This window comes from Lichenostomus cassidix, chromosome 1Ab (genome assembly GCF_008360975.1).
Source record: "Lichenostomus cassidix isolate B80296 chromosome 1Ab, HeHo_3.0, whole genome shotgun sequence".
In the NCBI taxonomy this organism is placed as follows: Eukaryota; Metazoa; Chordata; class Aves; order Passeriformes; family Meliphagidae; genus Lichenostomus; species Lichenostomus cassidix.
This window is the reverse complement of record NC_139481.1, coordinates 1,446,457-1,471,578: the sequence shown is the minus strand read 5'-3', so window position 1 is coordinate 1,471,578 and position 25,122 is coordinate 1,446,457. Positions and strand designations below refer to the sequence as shown.

At 49.3% G+C, this 25,122-nt stretch overlaps 1 protein-coding gene across 2 annotated transcripts in view; it reads left to right on the top strand.

The window, feature by feature from the left end:
* Positions 1 to 1,042: 1,042 nt before the first annotated feature.
* CECR2 (CECR2 histone acetyl-lysine reader) overlaps positions 1,043 to 25,122 on the top strand; it is a 93,237-nt gene continuing 69,157 nt past the window's right edge. Inside the window, exon 1 of one of the 2 annotated variants that reach the window (XM_085049327.1) lies at positions 1,043 to 1,333. In XM_085049327.1, coding sequence (XP_084905453.1) covers positions 1,151 to 1,333 — 183 coding nt within the window. In that variant the 5' untranslated portion in view covers positions 1,043 to 1,150. The remainder of the gene's footprint in view (positions 1,334 to 25,122) is intronic. The other variant, XM_085049328.1, reaches the window with a different exon arrangement.

Sequence of the window (25,122 nt, the reverse complement as noted above, 5' to 3'; positions counted from 1 at the left end):
ACTGAAGCTGGACCTAAGCTGGGGCAGCTGTGCCCAGCGATCCTTTGTAGCTGCTTTGAAGTTGGACTGGGACAGCCACAGAGAGGTTGTCAGGTGATGCGTGTCAGCATGCAAAGCCACAGCTGCTCGGTGTTTCGCTGAAACTCTCTGTCTCACTAAGGCAGTCCCATCAGCAGGGAATTAATACGTGTGTATTGAATGCTTTTCCTTAATGCAATGCAAAACAGTGTTGCGCTCTTCATTTCCGAGCCAGCAGCAATGGGGGCTGGGAGTGTGGGTGACACACTGAGGTGTCTCAGGGCACAGAAGGGTCTCTGGCTCCCCGCGGCAGCCGCAGCGGAGAACAAGCAGCGCCGCTTGGGCTCCTTCACTCAGCAGCGCCGAGGGCGAGCAGAAAGCCTGGGGGGTTCCCCGGGGTTCGCTGCACCAGGAGCCATCCCCGGCAGCTGCCCGGCGCTCCGGGTGACCTGCTAGGGGATCGGGAGTGGCACCGGGAGCATCAGCACCAGAGCATCGGCACCGGGAGCAGCAGCGATCGGCACCGCGCCCGCGGCCCCGCCCACCCCGCTAGCCCCGCCCCGGTGGGCGTGGCCGGGCGGTGCTGCGGGGCTGTTGTTGTGATGGGCGCCGGCCCCGCCCCCTCCTCGTGCACGGCCGCGCGCCGCCCCGCGCGCCCCGCCCTCACGCCTTTTGTCCTCGCCCCGCCCCGCCGGGCCCGCTCCGCCCCGCCCACCGCCCGATCGCGCCTTCCCATTGGCTCTCCCGGCCCGAGCCCCGCCCCGCGCGCCCGCAGCCCCGCCCCTGGCGGCTCTCCCCCCGCGCCCATCTGTTCCCGGCGGCGCGGCGGTTCCTGCGCGGGGCGCGGGCGGGAGGCGCGGCACGGGGCGATGAGGAGGATGAGGATGGGCCCGCGCAGCGGCGGCCGCCCGCGGTAGGGGGGGCAGCGGCAGCAGCAGCGCCCCCGCCGGCCCTGAGCCGCCCCGTGCGCGGGCGGCAGCGAGGGGGCAGCGCGGGGCCGCCGTGGGGCGGCCGCTGAGCGGCGTGGCGCCGGGGGGCGGGCGGGGCCGCAGCGCCGAGCGGCGGCGGCACACGCAGCCGCCCGCGGAGTGAGGGAGGCAGCGACCGAGCGGGCGGACGGCGGCCGCGGGAGATGTGCCCGGAGGAGGACGGCGGCTGCGGCGGCGGCGGCGGCAGCGTAGCCGGCACCGGCGGCCCCGAGGCGGCGGCTGCGGTGGCGCTGGACGAGCTCCGCTCCTGGTGGGAAGTCCCGGCCATCGCGCACTTTTGCTCGCTCTTCCGCACCGCCTTCCGCTTGCCCGACTTCGAGATCGAGGTGAGAACCCCGCGGACGCCGCGCCCCGTCCCTGCGGACAGCCCGCGGGCAGTGTCCGCGCCGTCCCCCCGCGCCCCGCTGCCCGGCGCTCCGCACGCTCTCCCGCCGCCCCGCGATGTGGCGAGGGGCACTGCCGGCCCCCGGCCAGCCGCTGGATTGCGGCGCGATGCGGCGCGGGGTCTCCCCTCGGCTCGCGGCGGACCCGGCAACTTCCCCGTCGCTCCCGGGCGCGTTCGCAAACTTTCGGCGCGCCCGTCCCGGGCGGCGGCGGGCGGCGGCGGGCAGGAGCCCCCGGCTCGGGGCCGGCGGGGCGCACGGCGGAGTGGCCGCGGGCGGAGCGGGGCCGGCGCCGCCGGGCCGCATTGTTCCGCCGGGCCGGTGTCCGCACACAAAGGTGGCGGGGGGACGGACGCGGCTCGGAGCCCGCCGTGGGTCCCCCGTGCCCAAGATGGTGGCGGCGAGAGGCGGGCCGGGCCCGGTGACCCCCCAGCTCCCCCGGGGGTACCGGCGGCTGCTGCTGGGGGGTTTCCCCGGGCCGCTCAGCTGTGGCCGGCTCGGCTCCTTTTGTTGCGGGTGGGGTCCGCACCTGGCCGGTGCCGCCGAGGGTCCTGCCCAGCCTTTCTCCCGCATCCCGGCGAGGCCGGAGGGCTCCGCGGGGCACCGCGCCGCTCATTGTGCGCCTCGGCGGAGCCGCCGGGGGATCGACGGTGCCTTCACCGCCGCCTCTGTCCCTACGGAGGGAACGCTCTCCGCTTTCGTACCTCGTTACCCATTTTCCCGTGTAACTTTCTTGTGTGGCTTGTTTGGGTTTTGGTTTGTTTGGTTTTTTTGGGTTTTTTAAAATTTACTTAATTTTAATTCTTATTTTCATGTGCGCTGCTAATGTCCCGTAAATATTTTGCGCGCTGGCTACAAATGTTACAAACAAAGTGTGTCCTGGTAGGAAATCTTTTGTGCTTGCTGTGAAAAGCTATTCTTGCCAGCGCGTTGGCAGTAAACCGGGTGAATAACGTGGTGGCGTGTGTTTTTTAAAGACAGTAATTGCCCCGTGAATGCGAATTCCAAAGATGCTTAAAAGTTCAATGGGATGCGCGGAGCTCTAAAGAGCAAAACTCCTCGAGCAGGATGTGAATTTCTGAAGAGGGGGAATCCCTTATGCGGTACGAAATCTTGAAAGGGGATAAGATCTCTCAATGATGCAACTTCTTGCGAAAGGGAACTCCCCTCCCCCTCCTATTGATGCCAAACCATTAAAGGGGGAGGCTCTCCGGGCCCAGCAGCGCAAAGTCTTGAAGGAACCTGAATTTACAATGATAAAAGGGCCAAGGCACTAGCCTTTCACCTTTGGAGGCAATTAGCATCTGGCTTGCTTCACAAATGAAGTAAATGTGGGCTCCCCTTTGGTTCCCGGAGCACGCTTAGGCTGGGGGAGTTAACATCATCACTCGGAGCAAATTAACTTGCTTTTTTTTGGGGGGGATGCCCGGGAGGAGGAGGAGGAGGAGTTGCGAGCGCGTTGGTGCTGGGGGTGTTGCAGAGCAGGGGCAGCACACCGAAAACATCCCCAAAAAACCTGCGTGCACGTGGATGGCCTGCAGCTCTCGGCAGCAATGAGTTTGAAAGGATGGCGTTGGTCCGAGGGTCGGTGGAAATTGCGGTTCAAATCGGGATGCTCTGGGAGGACGGATGCGGCTGTCAGAGCTCTGCTTCTTCAGGCACGTGGAGTAAATCTCCTTCCCGGCACAGAGAGCAGCCCAGCACTAGCAGTTTCCAAAGTTGCCGTTCATGAAGCTCACCGTCTTGTTACCCCTTGCCTGGTGTAGTTGTTCCAGTCTCGTCCCTGGTTTCCAGGGATATCTGGGAACAGATCTTTGCACAAAGAGCTTGCTCAAATAGCTCACGGTTTGAAACCAATGGCCAGCAATGGGACTTACACTTTTTTCTAAAAGTACTGCTCTATGTGATTTTTTTTTTTTTATTTGTGCTTTATTTAGCTGTATAAAGATGATTTCTTCTGTGGTTTTGGACCTAATAATTCCAGTGCCCCTTCTGGCTGTCTCACTGCTACCTCTGAGAATTGAGTGTCAGGGGTGTCTGAATAAAATGGAGGTGGCTATTCTTCTTGGGGTTTGTGGGGATGCCAGGACTTAAAGCACAAATTAAGGGGAAATAAAACCCTAGCCAGCCATCAGAAAGGGAATCTGTGCTCATGTATGAATGATATTTTCTTGCTTTAGCTGTGGTTATTGTGTGGGGAGGTGTTCTTGTGGCTGTGGACTGAGGTGTGCCCCTTCCTCAAAAGTCACTGCCCCTCATGAATAACCCAGGGATGATTGCCCAGGTCCATTTGGATGCAGAGTAAAACGGGTGCTTTGAGTGAATCTGTGAATGTGGAAGGAGAAATGGAGATCTCGGGTTCAGAGGGTTTCAGCTGGAGGATGGTGATGCTCAAACTCCTTGGGCTTCACAGCTAATGTTTGTCCAGCTCTGCCCAGTATGTCCAAGGGATGGTTTTATGCTGGATGCAGCTGGATCTTCTTGGATATTCTCTTCTTCCTAGGAGTTGTGAGCTCCTCTGAGCCTTAGTTCTGGTTGGTGCCTTTTTTTTGTTTTTTCTGAGATCAGTGTATCTGCAGTGGGAGTTTGGTGCTAAACTCTTACAATATTGTTACAAAAAGCAAAAGTTTTAAACAAGTGATTTTGCTTGAAACAAATATTCCCTGCTCTCAGTCTCCCTCCAATTTCAGCAGGCAGGTGAGGTTAAGGTTTCACTGCTACAGTCCCTGCAGTCCTCAATCCAGACAAAACCTGATCTTCCAATTTGTCTGTGGTGTTCTGTTGGACATTTTTACAAAGCTCTAGCTATTTTTTGTTTTTCTTTCCTCCGCCTCCACCCCTTCCCCCCTGATATTTTTTTCTGCTGGTGGGTCTGTCCATAGCTAGCTGGAAGGCTCTGTAATGATGGGCCATCTGGACCCATCCCTCCTGCACAGAGCAGATTTGCTGAGGGTATTTGAGAAGTTTGGGGCCTTTAGTAGTGTAGAGAGGCAGAATGAAGCGCTTTTTTTTTTTTGCTTTTTTTTTTCTCTCCACTTTTTAAATGCCAGCCCTTTACCCTCTGCTTATTGGCCCAAAACAAAGTGAAGCTTCCAGATGTGGGGCTGCCATCAGCAGCTGGATGGCAGAAACCTGGGAAGCAAATATTTTGGTTTTCCTTTCCCTGGATGGATGCTTAGCCATAGACTGCCGGGGAAGAGGTGTCCAAAAAGAAAGCAGCACATCCATCAGGCCGGCCCGTGGGCATTGTTTGGGGAGGGGGTGGGCACAGCTGGCCCTCACGCTGCCTCTGGCAGATGCAGGCGCCTGACGGGTTCCTCTTTTTCAATCTCTGCTGCAGCATCACCCGGCAATGGGCTCAGGAGGGGTTCAGCTACCGCCAGCAGGTCAAAAGTTCAGTGGGACAGAAGCGGGTGCTTCGGGACGTGTTCAGCTTCATGCTGTGTTTTTACATGGATCTGAGGATGGCAGAGAGCACTTCTGCCTTCTGGGGTGGGTTGGGTTTTCTTTTTTTTTTTCCCTCCTCCCCTTTTAAATGGCTGCCTTGTCAGCCATCTGCTGTAGAAAACTTTCGTGCCACTTCAAAAGTGGTTTTTCAGTTGTGTTGGCTTGGTTGTCATGGCATATTTCTTGGTGGTTTGAAAAATCACAGAATCACAGCATGGGTAAGGTGGCAAGGGACCACTCTGGGTCATCTGATCCAACCTCCCTGCATCAAATAATCTGCATCAGTGAGTTTGTCCTTACCTACTCTAAAAACACTCCAGCAGAAGGTGTGGCTGTGTGGGACACTTTTTTTTTTTGGTAGTCATTGCCTTGATGGACAGAAAGGATGCTTTCCACAGTCAAGTTAGTGCAAGTGATGATAGGGAGTGATTTATTTCCCTCTTCGAGACTGGACTGTAATGTGGGACACCTCTTGTGTCAAAGTGTCTCCTGGCCATGTGCCCTCCCCTCTGCAACTGAAATATCCTTCTGGCAGCTGCAGGGGTTGTTTGTATCGAAAATATTAGGAGAATATTTAACGTTTTCAACCGTGTTTCAGCACAACTTGAAAACGCTGGACAGGAGCCAGTGTGGTGTGGCCACCCAGCTCTTTGGCATGTGCTCTCAGGAGCTGTGGACTCAAACATTTAGGGACTTCTGCCTGGGTAGGTCGAGGGGAGGTGACTTTCCAGAACGTGCTTGAAAATAGTCAAAACATTGTTGTTAACTTAGTTTATTTGGAAAAGGGGGAAAAGCCACATTACACAGGGAAAACATAAATCTTTTCCTGTGGTTTTTAAAAGCGCCTTTGGGCAAATTGCCTCTGCTGTTAACTTCACTACTGCTTTAAGATGCTTTTCCTTGCCTCTTGCCCCTTCCTAGCACTTCAGGCTCTGGCTCTGCCTTTAGGTACATTCCTCCCACCCACAGGCAGGGCACTGCTGCTCTTGCCTACCATTTTCCTTCTCTAGTGTGGTATCTCCGTGCTGGTTCTTGAACAGACTCTTTCTGTCAGGAATATGATGTGGCTGTTAAAAACCAGCGGCTGCTACTGCTCCCCTGGGTCCCCCAGGAGGAGGAAGAGTGTGGAGAGAGGGAGAACTGGAGAGGGAAAGAGCAGAGAACAGGGTTTCTTCTATCTGTGTAAACCAGATACAGCTTTAAAAGAAAAAATAATAATGTTTTAAACAGTGTGTTAGGATTTTAATACCTTGAAAAAAATTTTTCCTAGTGGGGACAGGGTGGGCAAATATGCTTTGAGCTCCATCATGTTAGGATGTCCTATCATGTTAGGTCCTGCTGAAAATTCCCAGTGGCTCCCCTTGCTCTGCCCTTCAGGTGTGTCCCTTGTGATCCATGGCACCAAAATGGCACAGCCTTCCTGTTCTGTCAGTGTGTGGGGTTCATTGCACAGACAGTGGGGTACAGTGCCCAGGTACAGCCCTCACCCCTCTACAGCTATTCTGGTCTAGTGCTGCATTATTAGTTGTATTACAGTAGCACATACAGTGTCTACTGGTGTCTCAGCCTGTTCTGTGATAGCTGAGATGGTCAGGTAGTTTCTGATCTTAGAGTTTAAAATCTAAGTGAGATCAATGTTGAAGTAGAACGGATTGGGCAATGACTGAAGCAACAGCAAACAATAGATCTGCTCACTCAAACTTCCCTCTCGTGCGAAGAACCTTCCTTTAGAAAAAACACATCGTCTGAGGAAAGGTAGAGGAACTAGCAGTGCAGGGAGAGGTGCTGTACAGAGAGCAGACAGAGTTGGAAAAGATATTGAATTCAAATACACTGAAAAAAAGTATCAGTTGTGTGGAGAGACCCATTTATGTGCCACTGTGTGAATTTGGATTGTATACTGCAGTCACTCTGTGATGATGGCTCTGCTTCCCTGGGCAGCATCAGCTTCACCAGAGTGCAGCAAGTGAGCTGGGCGTTTGTTGTTTAAAAAACAAAAGGAAAACAAGGGTTAATACTGGTTTTATTGTTCTTTCTACCTGTCCTGTCTGCTGTTTGGTTGGTTTTATTGTTTTTTCCACCTGTCCTGTCTGCTGTTTGGTTTAGTTGCTGCAGTGCCCCATCCCTCTCCCCATCTCTGTTCCAGCACCACTTCTTACTTTGCTGGTCTTCGCTTTCGCTTAGTTATTCTGTTCATAATAGAATCATTAACACTCTGCATGTCAGCGTTGGGCTCTAGAGTTCATTGAGATTAATGGAGGGGGGAGGCAGAGAGATACTTCTCAGAGCTGTTGTTTCAAGTGCTCTGCAAATTGGAAAGCCTTGTATCAGTTTCCATTTCAAATGCAAGTCACATCTTTCCCAACTGTAGATCTTAAGCTTTTACACAAGTGTTTACATTTTATATAATGATACTCTGGTGTAATTGGATAGAAAAAACAACAACAAAAAAAGGGAATAGGTAGTTCAGGAGGCTGATGTGTGAGTTAAAACGTTATCTTAAGCCTGTGAAAGGAAACAAGAAGTGACTGCACGAAGCCAAAGGGTGTCTGAACAATGGATAAGGAAGGTTATTTTGACAGCAGCGTTTTGAATGGATCTGAGTTAGGTGACAGGGGAGTTGGGGAATGACTGTAGCAGTCAAAGGCAGAAGAGAAGGAGGAACACGATAAGAATTTCAGAGATTTGATGGAGCACGTGGAGGTTGATATTACAGATTTTATGTGGTGCTGGTATAGGCAATTCTGCTAGCACAGCTGAGACTGAAAATCACGCCTGGTGTTAGCTGAAGTGTTTGTGTACCCACAAGTTTAACAGTTTAAGCTGAATTTATTTTAAGACCGATTTAAGATAATCAGGTGCAAGTCTTTCCCCACGAGAAAAAAAAAATAGTGTTTTGTGTAGGAGCTTAAATATGACTTTGCAGTTTGCTTTGTTTAAGAAGAACCCAAATACCACAAACAAACCTGTGCCAATTCAATCAGCCGATTTAAACTTCTGCATAGCGCATCTAAATTAGGCCCCAAAAGTTTTTCCTTGTGGAATTTGCTCTAACCAAACCAGCTAAAAGTAACACCTTTAAAGTGTTGCAGCTTTATATGTAGACCTGCTTAACTGCAGTCTTTCTCTCCCAGTGCATAATGCCGGCAGAGCTGTGCCATTCTGCCCCTGGCATCTGTTAAGTGCCTGCATGAAGGGTGAAGAATTAACTTTTGTAATGGCAATGGATGCTTTCATAGACTTCTTTCAGGCAAAAATCTCCTCAAGAAAAGGGCTATGGGTAGAAATGACAACAGCCAAGGAGTTAAAATTCCCGAATTAAAAGTCCATCATGTAAACCTTCTTGTAGGTAGGTATGATTTTTTTTTTTTTTTAATTTTTTTCCCCCTCCTCGTTACCAGAAGCAACAGCATCTGCTGTGGTGGTGGGAACAATGCAGCCTAGTGATTCCTCCTTCCTTACAGTAGAGAATCCTGTTAAACACACAAGGCTGTGCCTCAGAGTGTATCCTTTCAGCAGGCTTGTTCCTTTTAATGGGTGCCCATTCCTGGGGTCTCCATTGTTTCACCAACAATAGCACTAGGGGCAGCTGATTTGGTTGACAGAAAATGCGTTAATTTAACAGATCTATTCCCTTTAGCCGGGCTCCTTCCTATTGTGCCCCAGTTCTCCCCCAGTTCCTGGGGAGGAGGGCCTCGGGAGCAGGGTCTGTTAGGTGGAAGGCTCCTGCAATTAGGAGGGGTTTGCAGCCTTTTGTGTGAGCAACAGAAAACAGCTGATGGGGGAAAGTGGTGCTAGTGCAGTTTGCTTACTGCCAGAACTCTCCTTTTTCTGCTTTTTTGGGGGGCTTTATAGAGCAGCTTTACAAGGGGTGGGGGAATAACTCGCCACTGAGTGCTGATGGCAGTCAAGGTCTCTGCTTTGCTCAGAGGTGGTCTTGCAGCCCAATGTGGCAACTCCTTTCAGGGCTGGCTCAACTTTCTAACAAACTCTTTATATACTATAAATGCTTAGCTAAAACACCAGCTTTCCACTGAAAAAGCAAAGCTGCTGGTATTATCCAGGGTAGGACTGCTGAGGGCTGGCTGGGGAAGGCAGTATGTAAAGTTAACACCAAATTATTTAAAACTTAAGGGGTGTAATGATCCTCACAAACCCCTACCCTGGGCTAGGCCACCAGTTTAACATAGTTTTTGGAGTGGTTTGATTTCAAACAGTGCAGGCTCTTCACCTTTAGGTGCACTTACACTGGTTCAGCTCTTCCCTATAGTAACTCACCTCGGTTCAGCAAGAGAAAGGTTGGTTTTTCCATCAGTGTGGTCAGGCTGGCACGCTCAGCCTGGTGGGAAGGAGGGCACATGTGCTGCTGAGGGGGCAGTGAAACATGAAGCTCTGCTTTTGGGGGCTGCCGGCTGCCAGAAAGATTTTGGCTGCCAGAAAGAAGATCTCGCTCCCTTTCAAGCCCTCGCTTCAGCCACGCTTCTGACTGTGTGGTTTGCCCCTTTCCTGGCAGCATCCCAGCTGCTGGCTGGGATTCTGCAGGGCTGGAGCTCTGTGATGGGAGAAGGACCTCCTGCTTTTGGTGGTTGCAAGCTGCAGGGTCAATCCACTGTGGCTCTTGAAACTCTAGCCGGAGTTTAGTTCTGGTTGTTGGGGCTGGTGATGTAAAAGGAGCTCTGGAGGGTCTTTTTCCTCCTCCTTTGGTAAAGCCATTAATTCTCTGGCTCTTTCTCTCCAGCTAAGCCTGCTGTAAAGGGGCTGGAGCTTTTTATGGCCAAAGGGGTGGAAGGCAGATCCAGTATCCTCCTTTCTGGGGAGTCCTGTATGTAGGGAGTTGTGTGGCAGCAAAAATATTTATATATCCATAACACAAGGCAGAGAGGGTTGTGGTTGGAGGTTTTCTTTTCCTTGCTTGGTTTTTTTGCTTGTTTTAGGAGGCAAAGGGTGAGAGTTCACTTAAAGAGCTTGACTCTTAATAGAGCTTGTCATTGTTGCTAATATAAAACAAATGATGAGCATGGGAGAGGAGTCAAAAGCTCCCTCTTCTGGTGTTCTGGGAAGGTTCAAATGCTGAGAAATAAGCAAGGAAAAAGACCCTTTCCATTCTTTCTTGTGGTATTTTGTGACCTCACTTAGGCCTAACCCTTTCTAGCCCACCATGTAAGTCTCTTCATGCCCCCTGAATATGCAACATTAACAGCTCTCTGTAGAAGTGAAATGCATTTTCAAATGCAAACTATGCTCTACTTGCAAGTAAAAGTGAGTCCTGGTTTCAGAAGGGTTCCCAATCTGAGCATGGAAAATGGCAGCCCTGCATGTCCCTGCCTGTGACATTTCTCAGTGCTTCTCCTTGCTTCTCCTCATTACTGCACCCTCCTCTTGCAAAGATCATGTCATGTCCTTTGCATTTCCCCAGCCACACGTGTGCACCGGCATGTAAACATGTTTGGGATGGTTGGAGTGGCCAAGTATGCTGAGCACTCCCTCTAGGAAAGCATGCCCAAGGCTCTGGCACTCCAGTTGCTTTGGGTTGAGTCAGTGCAGAGTTCAAAACTTATTAGTGGTTGATTGATGGAGAGATGTGCACAAGGAGTAAGTACTTTGTTGGGATTCTTGGATTAATTTTCTAAAAAACATTATATAAAGAGTAGCACCTCTGACATTAATAGGATTTCAGAGCATTAGAGAAAGGACTTTTTTTCTTTCATATTTTCGTATTCTCCACTGGAGAGTTGGACATCGTGTGGCTGTTTTTCCCTGTGTTGCTGCTGAGGACTCACAAGCAGTGTCTGGTTGACCCTGAGGACATCAATTCTCCAGCTGCCTTCCCACGGCAGCTCCTGCCACCATCACGGATGGCAGCAAAACTGCTTGCCCAGATTAAAAACCACAACCCTTTTTCCTCTAAAGCGAGCTACGTCTCACCAGAAGCAGTTCCCCCAGCCAGCTCCCTCCACAGCCCCACAAAAGGGTTGCAGCAGCATGACTGAAGCAGTGGCACGGGAATGGAAACAGGCAGTGGGGAGGGGAAGGGCTTTTTATAGCTGACACTTCTGCTGAAAGAAACGCTTATCCCTCTGCAGCCCTGGGGAGCAGGTGGAGAGCCTGCACAGGTAACAAGAGGTCACGCAGCTCTGAGGGCACCTGGGGAAGAAACCTTTTCAGCAAGACCCTCTGTGAAAGGGTTTTGGGCTATATCAAGCCTTGCTGCATTTCTGTGTTCTTTTTCAAGCTATCATTCTGGTTAGGGAAGTTTTAAATTGGAGTTAGATGGTAAGCCTGTAAGTTGTTCATTCCATAGTGAGTTCTGAACGTGCAGCTGAAAGTAGCTAAACTTCACCTTAGCTGACAGTCTTGCACAAAACCAAAATAGTGCAAAACTTTTTTAGAAATTCAGGCTTTTCTTTAAAAGCAAAACAAAACAAAAACCCCCGACGTTTTCCCCAAAAAAAGGTTTTGTTGAGGCTCTGGTCGCCCAGCAATGCAGATATCTCTCCATCAGGATTTGTTTGCCTGTGCTGAAGAGGCTGGAGCAGCTTGCCTTGTCGGACAGGGCAGCCATGTAGAATAAACAGGGAATAGCAGTCTCGATTTCCTTTCTTTCAGCCTGATACAAGGTGCCGAGGCACTGAAGACTATTTTGCCCTTAAGATAATTGTGAGTTGGAGAGGATCAAAGGGCTTGAGGGGGTTTTTTTGGTTGAAAGGGGATTTTCTCCATGGACAGCTGCAGTAGTGCATTAGTAGTGCAATGGATTATCTTTCCATGATCTGTAGGATCTCAACCAGCTATCGAGGGGCCCCGCTGAAGGCTGCTGCTTGGGGGAGGCAGAGTGAAAGTCTGACAGGGAGACCTGTAATGCCTGGGAGCTCGGACCACTTGACTCCCCCTGCCCCAGCAGGGTGGGTGGTGCTGGATATTCTTAGACTGCAGATAGTGCTGGGAACATGAGGAAAGGAAGCCCAGCTCTTAGTTATGACTAACTGCAGCTGATGCCCTGCATCCACCCTGCTCTCCAGTGGAAGTGCTTATTAAGGAATGTGAGAAGCGAGCTGATTCCAGCTGCTGTGGCATCCCATAAAGGGCAATGTGTAATTTGGGAGGGTGTTGCGAGTCCCTTGGTGGAGCAAACCACTCTCTGTAGTAAACATCTGACCTGCCAAATGCCCGGACTTTGTCATTTTGGGGGAGTTTTGGATGATGGCTGATCTGCAAATAGCTGTGGCATTGAGAGGGTGTCCCTGCACATGCCTGGATAGGTATCTGTATCCTTGCTCTGCGATTTTCGGTGGGGGGGAGGCGACACGTCTGGCCTGACTGTGGCACGGGTGGCAAGAGGGGATGGGACAAGGCTTGGTGCTATCAGAGGTGGAGATCAGGTCATGCTGTGCCTCCCTGACCCGGTTCCAGGGCCGGGGGATGAGGGGGCTGGAATGTGCAGGGCGGCAGAGCTGTCAAGGAATGCAGGTCCCCAGGTGGCCACTCGAGTCCTTGTGATTCAGTCGGGCTCGAATTGCATCCGTGCTGGTTAATGAGTGCTGGGGCAGCCCTGCCCTGCCAGCTCCTCTGCACACATCCTCAGGTAGTGGGGATGCTAAAAGAGAAGGTGACAATAGTGTCTTGGGAGACATTAAACTCATCCTCCCAGCACTTTCAGAATTTTCTCTTAACTTTAATGATTTTCTGTTAACTTTATTGCTTTTGGTTGGTTGGGTTGTTTTGGGGGTTTTTTGTGACTAGTGAAGCACAAGCTGGGATGAACTGAGCTTTGGATTTCAGGGCTGAGTTTTTTTCAGGACAGGCAATTAGAAAGACTTGTCTATTTTTGTAAGCAGAACTGGTTTCAGAATTTAAGGGCCGCCATATGATGTTGTGTTGTTTTTCCTTGGAGTAGCAACTACAGTTTATAATCATTGCTAGTCCTTAGCCAGTTGGCAGGAAGAGTGCTGTGAAGGGATTGATTATTAGTGGATGCTTCATTGTGCTGTCCAAGCCTGACTTTCTTGATCTAACCAGTTTCCTTCAGCTGGAATGGCTGTAGTCAGCAGAGAGAAGAGAGGGGGATGTGTTTCTTCCCTCTCAGCAGCTCTGTTTCTTGTTCATGGGATATGCTCAGGATAAAAAGGGTCAACAAAAAGTGTCAACACTTGAGCATTCTCATAGAAAGCCAGCTGGCTGGCTGGCTGCTATGGACTGCTTGCGATTTTTCTGTTTCCTCTTGTTATTCTCTCAGTATTTGTTTTCTGAGCGGTGACTTAAACAAAACTAGTGCTGTTTGGTGTGAGCATCCTGGAGGCTCTGCTCTTTTCCTGGGAAGAAGCTCTTTTCCACAGGCAGAGTGGAAATATCATCAGGAAGGTGATCTAGAGCTCAGAAACGCAAAGACATGCTGGCAGCTGTGGCAATTGGAGATGAGTTAGTGTTCAAACTGGCAGTGAGGACACACAAGTACAGATGCAGCAGCACAGGCTGGAGCTTGGACAGCAACATCTGCCAGGCTCCTCAGATAGACGCTGGGATGGTTTGGTCGTGCTGAACCACATCCTGCTGCAGCTCCTCTGATAAACCTGGGCTAGCTAATTAAAAGTTAGCATGTGTGCAGCTATGCACAAAGCAGCCGTGGTGGTGGGGAGTAGCTGGTGCTGCTGTTTGGGAAAGGGACTTTGAGCAGGAGTGGTTTGTGAGGAAGGGGCTGAAGGAGGAGGTGGTGGGTTGGACATCCCACCCTGCTGTGCTTAGGCTGAGCAGCAGCAGTTGGAAGAGGACAGCTGAGCTAAGGTGGAGGGATGGGAGACTCCACGCCAGGTCTTGGAAGTATGATCCTGACCCTCTGCTTGTCCCCTCCTTTCCTCCCCCACTCCCAAAGCCCCTCTTGGGCTGTGTGGAAGTGTCCCAGTTCTTGCAGCTGTGTTAATTGTAATGGGTCATTTAGTCCTGAAATCCCTGTTTAAAAGGGGCAAGTCCTTGCCTCGTGTGACAGCTGCCGCCTTGCACTTTTCCCCAGGCTGGAAATAACTGCATATGACACAGGAGCAGAGCGTGGCATGGGGGAGGGAGGAAGGTTTCTGGCTTCCTCTTGGTGCTGTAATGGCTTTGCTGTGTGACTCTTCTCCCATGCAGACCATGGCAAAGCCAAGCCCCACATATTTAGCAGATCTCTCAGGTGGCAGTGCCCAGGCAATAAATACTCTTAACGGCCTGGCACTCTCCAGAGCCTGTAGACTGGAGTGTTCCTGTGCATCTGGGGGAATGAGAGCAGGGATGGGAGGTGGTGGTGATGCAGGACGCTTGCCTGGAGCATCAGGGAGCCTCTCTGGAGCCAATGGCCCTGCCCATCTGGAAGGGGAGCCTCGCAGCTCTGAGCAGAGGCACAGACAAGGAGAGGGAAGGTGGGAATGTTTCTGCTGCCTGCTCCCCTCTTCAAAATCCAAAGCCTTGAGCCCATGGAAACCTGGCCAGCTTTTCCTGCTCGCTGAAGGGCTGTCTCCTGATTGGAATGACAGCTTTGAACTGGAAGACATTATTTCATTAGCGTGCTAATCAGATACAGAGATTACCTGATTGGCTACTTAATAATTAAATGAAGTTGCCTGTAATTCTTTGAGCACACACAGAACTAATTAAATTAACCCTTCACTGCCCTGCATGCCTGGGATGCACTTGTGTGAAATGGAGAGGGCAGCTTCCCCAGTGTGGGGACTGTGAGCAGAAGGGGGTGGTGGTCATGAAGTAGCCACTGCTGGACTGCCAGAGTGGTCTTGTCAGGAGCCTGGAGAGGAGGAGGTGATGCACTGTTGTACCCTTGCAGTTAAGTTGGTGTTTGGCACACCTGGTGTGTGATCAGTATGTCTGGCAATGGTCTGCCAACAAATCCTGGCTCCAAACAGCCTAAAGGATGCTCTGGGCTCATGGGATTTGATTCCAAGGCATGTGCAGCAACCCAGCCCATGGCTTGGTATCACCTGGTGGAAAGCAGAGAGAAAGATGCTCTTGACAGTTCTTGAGGAGAAACAGTCAAACAGAGACCAGAAGAGGTTCTCCTATACTTTTGAGGTATTATTCTTCCCTGTCCCTACTGGCACATAGGCACAAGCCAGGTTCGTTCCTTGCATTTGGCAATATTCCACCGATTAAACTTCTCGTTGACCACCAACTTCTCTCTGCTGCTGCAGTGTCTGCTCAAGGAGCTGCATTTTGCTCACAAGGGTGTATTTCCAGTAAAATGAGGAGGACACAGAAGTTGTATCAGTGCCATAACTTTCTTTTATTATAGATTGAAAAAATGTGAAAGAGTAATAAACAAAGTTTCCTTGTGTTTTCCAGCCCCAGTGCCATGCCCGAGCTATCAGCTTCTGTGAGGCTAGAGGCATGGCAGTTTAAAATTTAGAGTGAAAGGCTACTTTTTATAATGTTTGAGAGTATTGTTACCATGTTGAAGACACTCTGTGTTTGATCATTTCATTGCTAGGATGAACAGTTAGCATCTCTATTTTTTTGTATCCATTTTTAGTGCTAAGCACTGGGTTGAGGCAACAGGAAAGCTACCTTGTAATAATCCAACTCTCTTGCTGCTGCCACTGTCTCCTTCTAGACTTTGCCCATACATGTTAAAATGAAACTGTCAAATTAAGCACATTTCACTGTCATCCAGAGCTAAACTTGGCAGAGAAGAGCCCTTGGACCTTCTGGCCTAAGTTACACCACGGCTGGCTTCAGCTACCCCAGTAAGGAATTGCTGCGGCATGCAGAACTGCTTTCCCCTCACCCGTGGTCCATGCTGCTGATTCTGTCCTCTTATTCCCTGAAGATTGGTTGGAGCAGCAGTGTCCTTGGAGCCAGCAGAGGGATAAATATCTTGAGCCACTGCTTTGTCTTTAAAATCTGGCTTCCACATGACAGGCAGCCCAAAATGCCTTCGAAAACAGGTCAGGAGGCAGAAGAAAACAGGGAGGATGGGAAACAAAAGGGCAGCTTTCAGGGTAATTAGATGGTTTCAGTGCTCCCTCTGGCAGGGAGCATTCGCTGGTGAGACATGAACCCCCTGTGCTGACAGAGTTTGAAGGGAGAGCAGAGAGAACAGCCAGAGCTTTGGGATGTCCTGGTGTCCCTCGTGATCTCTGAGATTTAGCATCTCCACTTCCAAGCCCTTGGATCTGCTCTCCCTACCTCCTCACAAGCTGACCTTTGCTGTCCTTTCTACACTCTCCTCTTCCTTCCTGGGTCAGACCCAGATCTGTGATTCCTACCTGTGATTCCCAGTCGGGGCTCTGGGATGGTGTTTGCCCCCAGTTTATGAGCCAGTGGGCAGGCATAGGTCTGAAAGTGTGGATTTGGGGGAGGCAGGGAAAGTGGGTGCAGGGCCTCCACGTAAAGGTGGAGTCCTGCTGCAGAAGCCAGTTAGGCTTTAGTATTATTAATACTTGGTGGTGTCCTGTTGTAAAAGGGCAAAAAGTAAGGCTGGCAGATCTGTGTCTGGCCTGTTGCTGCATCAGAAAGCTGTTTTCAGAGATTTCTGAAACAAAGGATATTCCAGTGTGTGGTGGAAGTGACCATTTAAATGCATCTGACCATAAAGATGCTGCCTGCCAGCAGTTTTGATATCGGAGCTTGTGGGACTCACTACTGTGGGTGAAATCGTGCTCTGTCAGACAGAGCCTGAATGCTGGAGATTGGGTTTGGGGATGGAGTTCAGGGAGGCTTTTTACCTCTTGTGTCCTCCCCTTTGTTTTTGTTTATGGGTTTACAAAGTCAGATTAGCATTTCAATGTTGGAGGCGAAAGCCCTTGGGCAGGGGTGGAAGGCAGCCTGGTTTAGCCGGTTTGGGATTACTGCTCCTTTCCCAGCAGCAGGAAGATTTCTCCTTCCTTCCCAGCTCTGGTGAGGAGCAAAGCCCGAGGCTTCTCCCTGTTGGGAATGCACCCCTCCAGCGTGTCTGAAGGTAGATGGGCAGTGTCACCGGGAAGGGTAATTAGCCTTCTTTTCAGGCAAGGATAATTGTTTTATTATTTTAAATGGTAGCACAAACTCTGGAAGAATAAAAAACCCCAACCCCCTAAGAGCTCTCAATGCAGAAGCTGTTCACTTTTCCTGGTTGTAGCTGCTGGTCTAATGCCCATCCACAAGCTTGGCTTTGCTTTAATCCTGGGAATCTCACATCCAGAGTCCTGTTGGTTTAGTAAAGCAGTGTATTGAATAAAAGAGAAGCCCATGCCCCTTTCCTCTCCCTATCAGGCATAATGCTGCATTCAGCCACAGTGGTGCAAATTTAGGGCAAATCCATTGGGTTCAACTCAATGCACTCCAGACTTGTGTTGTAATTGTAGAAAGTGATGTCTTTTCTGAAACCAAAGTTTTTTTGGCTGTTCTGTGTTTGTTCACCAGACCTGGCTGCTGCTCCATGCAGTGCCCAATCTATATGCTGAATATGCAATGCATGGGAACAGGCTTAGGTGCTCCTGCAATGCAAGACTCTTGGTTGAGTTTGCAAACTTACACAAGAAGCTTAAAGAGGAGGTAGCTTAAGCATAAGAACTTATTTGTGTTTATTGCTTCTTTAGTCTGAAGAAAATGTGAAGATCTTCTTGAAATGTTTCCCCGGTTTGATTAAATTGTTCATATGGCATTTCCCCTCCCTGTGCAGAGAGGGTACTGTGCTCTTTGTTGGAAGACTAAAAAATCTCAGCTTGCAGCTTAACAAAAAGTGGTTTGAGTCTATGTAAAAAATATTTCTATAGATTACACCCAGCTTCCTGGCTGTCTCAAGTCAAGTTCAGATGTCTTCTATTCAAATATATTCTATCACTGCCAATACTTTGTGCTGTCTCATTTATGCTAGGACACTGTGCGCACCTTCATTCCTCACTCCCCTCCACATCACTGTTTGTCTGCTGTCTGGGAGAGGAGTCGTTCAGGGTGCCAATATGTTAAGCTGTTGAGAGAATGGGGAGAGATGAGATGAAGGTATTGTTATGCTGGAAGGTGTTAATTGGTGCTATCAGCCACTTGTTTGATTTCTAGACAATTACAGCAGTCCTTGAAGTTGTGTCTGAGCCAAGCAAATGGCAGGGGCTCTGCAAGTCCCCCATCTTCTCTTTTTTTTGAGTGCTTATTTCCCCACTGCCACTCACAAAAATTAGCAGGGCTCTCTTTACACTCTGGTGTCCTTCCCTGGTGTCATGGCTTTGCTTGCTGCTTTTCCTGAGTGTTCATGCTGTGTCCTTGGTTTTGTGCTGTGTCATGCATGGATAACAGTGGGAGAAGGCACCTGAACACAGAGGTGATGCTAAATGGAGGCTGAGACCTTGAAGGTGTGAATTACCTGGGAGGACCATTATGACAGCAAAGTTAGTCAAGACTTGATTTCAGAAAAGACTGGTTAAATAAAAAAAAGTATATTCACAAGTAGATATAAAATCACAAAAATATATAGTCAGAGTGAACCTCTGGAAGTGTCTAATCCAGCCTCTTTGTTGGATTCAGGCTGTCACCAACAGTAGGTCAGGTTAACCATGGTCTGCAGAATTCATAATGATTTTTTTATGTCCTTTTCCCATTCCCTAGAAAAAGAGCAGAATTGTGAAAAGAGTTGCGTTAAGAGAATATTTAGCAATGCATGGTCTAAAACTGCTGAAATTCAGCTTGAGCAAGAGGGGAGCTGTTAGTTCTGAAGCAGGGATTCACCTTTTGCTAGTGTTCTTTTGAAACTCCATTCAAACTGTGATTGACAATAAGTCAGGGTTGGAAACTGCCAGGGTTTTTTCCATTCTGTAGGGAATAGTTTGCATTTGAGGGATGGTTGTTGCTTGTGCAGGGATACCTGACTTCAGGAGTCATTATGCAGGCACTCCAAATGAGACCTTTGGGTAAGCACTACACAAAATAGCAGCTGTTGCCTTGAGAGAAATGCCTTAGGCCAGACAGGAAGATTTTTATTTGTTTTATTGTTGAGAATAGATAGCCAAGAGCTCTGGCCTTTGGTCTTTTAATACATGGCTTGTTTTCATCCAGTCCTGCATGCCTGAAATCTGTGTGATTATCTAGTCCCTATATCCCTATCAGCACCTTCACAGGTGTGCCAGCAGAGCTCTTTCTGGTGCTACACTGAAACAGGTCAGGCAGCTGATCTGGACAGTGGATAAAAAAAACCTAAAACACCTCAACTCCCATTCCCTCCAGTTATTTTTTGCCTGGATTAGTTTCATGAGCTGGCTTATAGAGTGGCCTGGCAAATAGTTGTGCCAGCCATACCATGGCATGGAGTTTGGATAAGCGGTGGGGATGAGCAAAGGGGCAAGAATACTTTAGTGTTCAAAGTGGACTGTCATGTCAGACTGATCATGCAGGCATTTATCACTGTCAGTGGAAAGAAATTGAACTTTGAGAGATGAGAGGAGTCTATTTTAGAATGACATGAATCACTCTGAAGGTGTTCCCCTCTTTTCTCCAGGGATGATGATGGGGAACTGAGTGCACCAGCTCAGACAAGACATCAAACTTAAATCTCACTTTTTGACTCTTATATTTTAATAATGAAAATATTGGCATGCCTGATTATTGTTTACAATGCTTCACCTTCAGTGCTGTTGTAAATATAGAAAGTGTCACCAGCTGGAAGCAGAATCCCAAACTTCCTAATGGTGCAGTTGTAGGTAATAGTGTTGCCATCAAAATCCAGCTGCTAAACAGGTATTTGGTTGGAGAGCTAAATATTAGCTCTGGGGGAAAAAAAAATTAATCACTGCCCTTTACCTTCCCTTTGGGTAAGGCTACCCAGAAAACAGGGGTGTTCCTGCACATTTTCCCGCATTTCTGTCCTGCAGTGCTGCCTTCAAAGGCTGACATTGTCTGCTTGCCTGCTAATGTAATTTGTACTTGGGCTCAAGTGGTAGTGATGGTAGAGAACGTGGCTGCTTCAAATCACTGCTCTGACATGATAGTGAGGGGTTTATTCTACATTATTGGGGGGTTTTTTGTGTTAAAACTGATGCTAAATGATTACAAATTCAGTTACTTGACAGGAAACTGTAGATTTATGGTTGGTTCTGCAACCTTTAATTCAGTGCCTTGTACCTGTAGATGATGATTGGATTTAATTACCGGGTGATGTACTTTTTCCATGGGCTTGCTCTGTAGGGTAGGTGGTACTGGGAGAACCAGCCAAGGCTGTGCACTGAAGGAGGCTGTTCAGGCTGTGTGGTTCTCACCTTGTTTGCTAAAGAAGCTCGGAAGTGGGCAGGATATGAGAGATGGAGGCTGCCACAGGAAAAGAGATGTCTGTTGATTACATGAGGGTGTAGTGCCAGATCTGTCTAGCCAGTGGCAAGGCACATGAGAAGTCCACAGCTCTCCCCTCTTCTTCCCTAAGACATGACAGCTTCTTTTCAGCTGTGCTTATTTAGGGAGGAGAAGGAGTAATCCAGGTGTGGAGGGATTTTGGTCGGTTTTTCTTTTTTAACTAAAATTATTTTGGTTGTCTGGCTTACAATAAAGCCCTGAAATGAGTGGAATAGGAGTAGGAACAGAGGAATAAGGATGGATTTTGTGAACTGAAACATACTAATGTTGAGTTGCATTTTCAGTCTCAGCACTGATTTTTTGCACACTTATGATTCTGAGTGAATTGCTTATGCCTCATTTCTCTCAAAAAATCTTCATTTACCTGGCTGGGTGGCAGTGCTCTCCCCAGAGCAGCTCAGGAAATGTCCCTGTCCTCAGCTGTGGCAGCTCAATGGTTCACAAACTATTGTGGGAGCTGGGAAAGAGTTTTGGTGAAGCCAAGGGAGACTGGCATAAGTTACTGCACTGACTGAAGCACAGAGGGCAAAGGCTCCTTCACCCACCATTTGTGCTCCAGAGCTCCAGCCTGGGCCCTGGCACCTCCTGTGTGTCTCCATTCCCAGCAGCTGGTCCAGCTGGCCATACAGATGATCCAGATAAGGACATGTTTTTCACTTGCTGAATTAGCCAGCTGAGGAGCAGCCATGGGTATTGGCCAACACAGGGAGCCAAAACAGGGAGATGTGTTAAAAATGGCAGAGTTATGTCAGTACTGCTCTGGTAAATCTAGCTCAGCCTGAAGCATCTTAACTCTATTGCCAAATTTCAGCTTTAGAAAGCGTGGAAGGTTTTTTTTAAAATTGGTGACAATGCTGCAGGGAAGAGCCAGCCTCTGTCACAGGTTCTCTGGGTGGCCTTGGATAAGACATCATTCTCTTCCATGCTTTCCCTGCCTCTGGGGTGTATTGCTACCTACCCACCTTCTCCCAGCCCTGGGAAAAATAACAATTAACTCTCTGTTGTATTTTAAATGCTGCCATAAAAATGCCAAGGATGGGGCTTGTGGGATTCTTTTCGGGGGTGGGGGGGAACAATCTCAAATAGAGGTGCAGCCATTGGATGCTTAAATAGAGAAGTGAGTTTTGCTAGTGCTGGTCAATTTTTTTCCCCACCAATTTCTCATTTGTCAAATCAGATTAAAAATCATTAACTTGTAAATAGATTGAGAAAAGAGTTAATGCTTATTGGATTGAGATGCTTTGTGGAGGCCACCACAGAAAAAGGTCTGTGAAGCGATTAATAGCTTATTTGGTGGCCAGGCTCAGAAGCAATGTAGCAAATTAGGCATAGGGATACATAAAGAATAAGAAGGATAAAAATCAATATTGAACAGCTGTCTTTACTTCCTAGTCTCACACTCCCATGTACTGAATGAAGCATAATGGAGATGTGATTACTCATTTTATTACTATTGTAAAGGGTTTGAATAATGGGACAGACCTCAGGTTGGTTTTATAGTCCTGAATGTAGCATTTCCCCCTTCACACGCTGTCACCTGAATCGCTGCAGAGAGTCAGCAGCCTGCACGGAATACATGACAGAAGTAGTAATAAGTGAGGCTGTGCAGCAATGTAAAATCTGAAATACACCACTTAACAATGAGTGAAGAGCAGAATAAAGCTTTGGTTGTCCTCATTTGGGTGAGGACAGGAGGGAACAGGGGAAAAAATGAGTACTAGGCTACTGGAATTGAAGGAACTGAGAATGGAGGGAATTGTCTGGCTCAGCAATATGCAGAGTGCCTTACTGGTTGTTGGTTTGAAGTGTCCTGGTATCAGATGGCTTTCTCACTGTGATTACTTGCAGACTCACAATTGTAGGATATGCAGCTCTGACTCAGAGGACAGATGATTTTTCTGATAGATGTCTGTAAGACCTAACTTTTTCTTTTTAATACCCTAACTATTGTAGTCTCAACAGATCCATGATTGCAAAAATGCAAATTTCTGTATGTCTGATGAGGTCAGCTGCATGGAGTGGATGTTGTCAACAAGCTGGCTGGTGCTGCTGCTGCTCCAGTCTCTTCGGGGGATAATAGAATCTGGGAACAATTAAGAGGCAGCGTAATCAGTTCCTGGGGGCAGAAGCGTACCCTCTTGCTTTTCAGCATTCCCTTGGCTGACTCATGAACTCTGTTGATTGACTTGGGAAGCAAATGAATCCAGCTCTCCTCCACAAGGAAGAGTTATGGAGGCAAGGTGGTGAGAGGAATACATCAGATCTCAGGCAGCTCCTGCCCTCTGTGCTGTGAAATGTGTGGAATTTACGATGGCTACTTAGCTGCTAAGCAAGTGGGATTTTTTTTTTTAGTTTGTTTTTGCCTTTAAGCCCTGTCCATCCTTTAAACTAAGGACTACAACAAGCTATAGCTGGGAAGTGCTCACACATAAGCACAGAGGGCAGTCTTGGCAGCTTGCTAGAAAACAAACTGTAACTAACTATAGTTATCCAAAAATATATGCAGCCATAAGATTTGCAAGCACTTTGTATGGGCTTTGGTAATGAAGGAAGTGGTGTGTTTGGATTCACATCTTGGACTATCCTTTCTTATCCAGCTGTTCCCAAGCTGGTGACTGAGAACTTCAGGGTGCAGGTAGCCATCCCTAGTTTAGTGCACTCTGCGTTTCCAGGTTTCCTTGCACCCAGGAGTCCTAGGAGTGTCAGTGGCTGTTAGTGAGTGCAGCCAGGCAGGATGCTGGTCTCGCAGGTGGGGCACAGGGTGGTGCAGAAGGGTGAGGTGACATGCAGAAGGGTGAGGTGACGTGCCGTGAGCCTGCATGAATGTGGACAGCCTGCTACACAGACCAGATCCTCTGCCTTCCAGCCCTACATGTGGGGAACACAAGAGCACTGGAAGCACGAGAGTGCTCAAAACATTCCTTTTCTTCTTCAGCGTTACTTAGTTCTTTTGCCAAACGGTTTCTTCATTTTTCCTTTCATTTTAACTGCTCTGTTTTGATGGTGGTATGCTCTAGGTAGTTACTCATCTCCCAGGCACATGGGGATGAAAGCATGCAATGCACCAAAGCCTGTGCAAGGGAGGGATGAGCTGCATGAGCAGGACTTGCCCCTAACCAAATTTGGTTTATGGTATCTTACATTCAGGGAGGAAAAAAACGCCAGCAGTAAAAAATACTCCCAGAGGCTGAGTGTGCTGGTGACAGGAGAAGCTGCTGAGGGAAGGAGAGGAGACAAGCACATGGAAAATAAGCTCCTGCTCCCTCAAAAACATGCATGCAGAGTGATAGCAGGGTGGGTGTGGGGGCGTGTAAGCAAGTAACATCCCAGAAGCTGGAAGAATAAAATGAAAAGGCAGCAGGATCAGCCCGCAGATGAAAGGCAGCCCCTTTAACATTTGCTCCCGGACTCCGGCAACTCTCAGCAGTTGGCTGGAGACTAAGCTGGACGGTCCTGTGGAGCTCCAACAAAGGGACGAAACAAACCCCCGTCCCCCGGGGCCCCCCTCCCCGACAACGCGTGAAACAACTTGATAAATGATTGCTCTGTCAGGGGACGAGGGGATGGAGACGTCTGGGAGAGCAGGGGGAATGTATCTAATTCAGGCGTGAGGGGAGCTGCGGTGGGAGCTGGAGCAGGCCGCGGGGCGCTGGGATGGGGCTGTGAGGGTCCCCGTCCTTATTAATTTATCTCGGCAGATCAATTAATAAGTGTGGCACAGTGGGAAGGGGTGAGTGGCTCTCTGCAGAGCTGCTGGGGAGCAGGATGTCAGGGATGGAGGAGTCCCCACGGCCATGCCCGGCCTGCAGCCCCCATTGCCTCATTTAGTGGGGATGGCAGGAAATACAAACCTCCCCCTCAGCTCCCAGCCCAGCCCGGGCTGCTGATAGCACCGAGAGCTGCACAAACAGGAGCCCATGCCCTGCCTCTGTTCAAGGGAACATTAATTACCCTAAAACAAAAACAAGAGGAGTTCACAGCTGGGGCCCAACACTTCAGATTCCCCCTCCCTCTGTGCCTCCCTCTCTCCTTCCCTGCTGCTCCTCCAGTGTGTGCAAACCAGCCATTTATACAGATTTATACAGTCTGCCCTCCTCAATGACTGATATTGGGCCCGAGCACCCTTGGCACCCAAAAGCAGGATTTGTAGGGACTGCAGGCATCTTGCAGGCAGAGACCATCCAAGGGCTGGATCCGTGCTGCAAGAGAAGTGCCATGCCACCACCAGGCACTACAAAAAGGCTGTGTAGTTCGTGAAAAGCCATGGCAGCTGGAATGACGAGCAGTCCTACATGGAATAACGAGCGGTCCTACATGGAACAACAAGAGGTCCTACATGGAATAACGAGCAGTGCTGCATGGTCCGGATGGCTGCCGACAGAAACCAGGCCTAGGGAGGCTTATCCTGACATGTACAGGAGGGAGAACTGCAGAAACTTCCGTGAGTCCTGCTGGAAGAAAACAAGGATTTGGTGGTGTTGTGTCTTTCTCCCTCCCCCTCTGTGGGAATGGAGCAGAGAACTTAATTTAGAGCCCTCCCGAGCTGCTGGTTAATAGACGCTTGATCCAGGAGGCAGCTGCTGCCACCACTTACAAGGTGACCCAGAGCCCTGTTCCAGCGTGTCCCAGGCCACTATGTCATGAGCACCAGTTGCCAGGAATAGAGAGTGCAGCAATGTGTATAAATAAATAAAACGGGGTTTGAGTGCACTTCTGTGCTCAGCTGATGAAGAGGAAGGGCCTGGCTTCAGGAGAGCTAAATGCTGAGCTTTGTTGTTGTTTTGGTAGCTGTCACCCATCCGGAGAAGCTGGCCCCAAGCCTCACTCTTGGGGTGCATCAGCAAGAAATGATAACAAAAATAGGTAAAACACGAGGAGGAGTGTTCTGAAACATGTGGAGGGCAGTGCTTGCCAGCTGTCAGCTTCCTGTCTTCACAGGAGAATTTGATCTCCTCGGGAATTGCCCTTCCCGTTCTCCTCTGTGCTCGTGC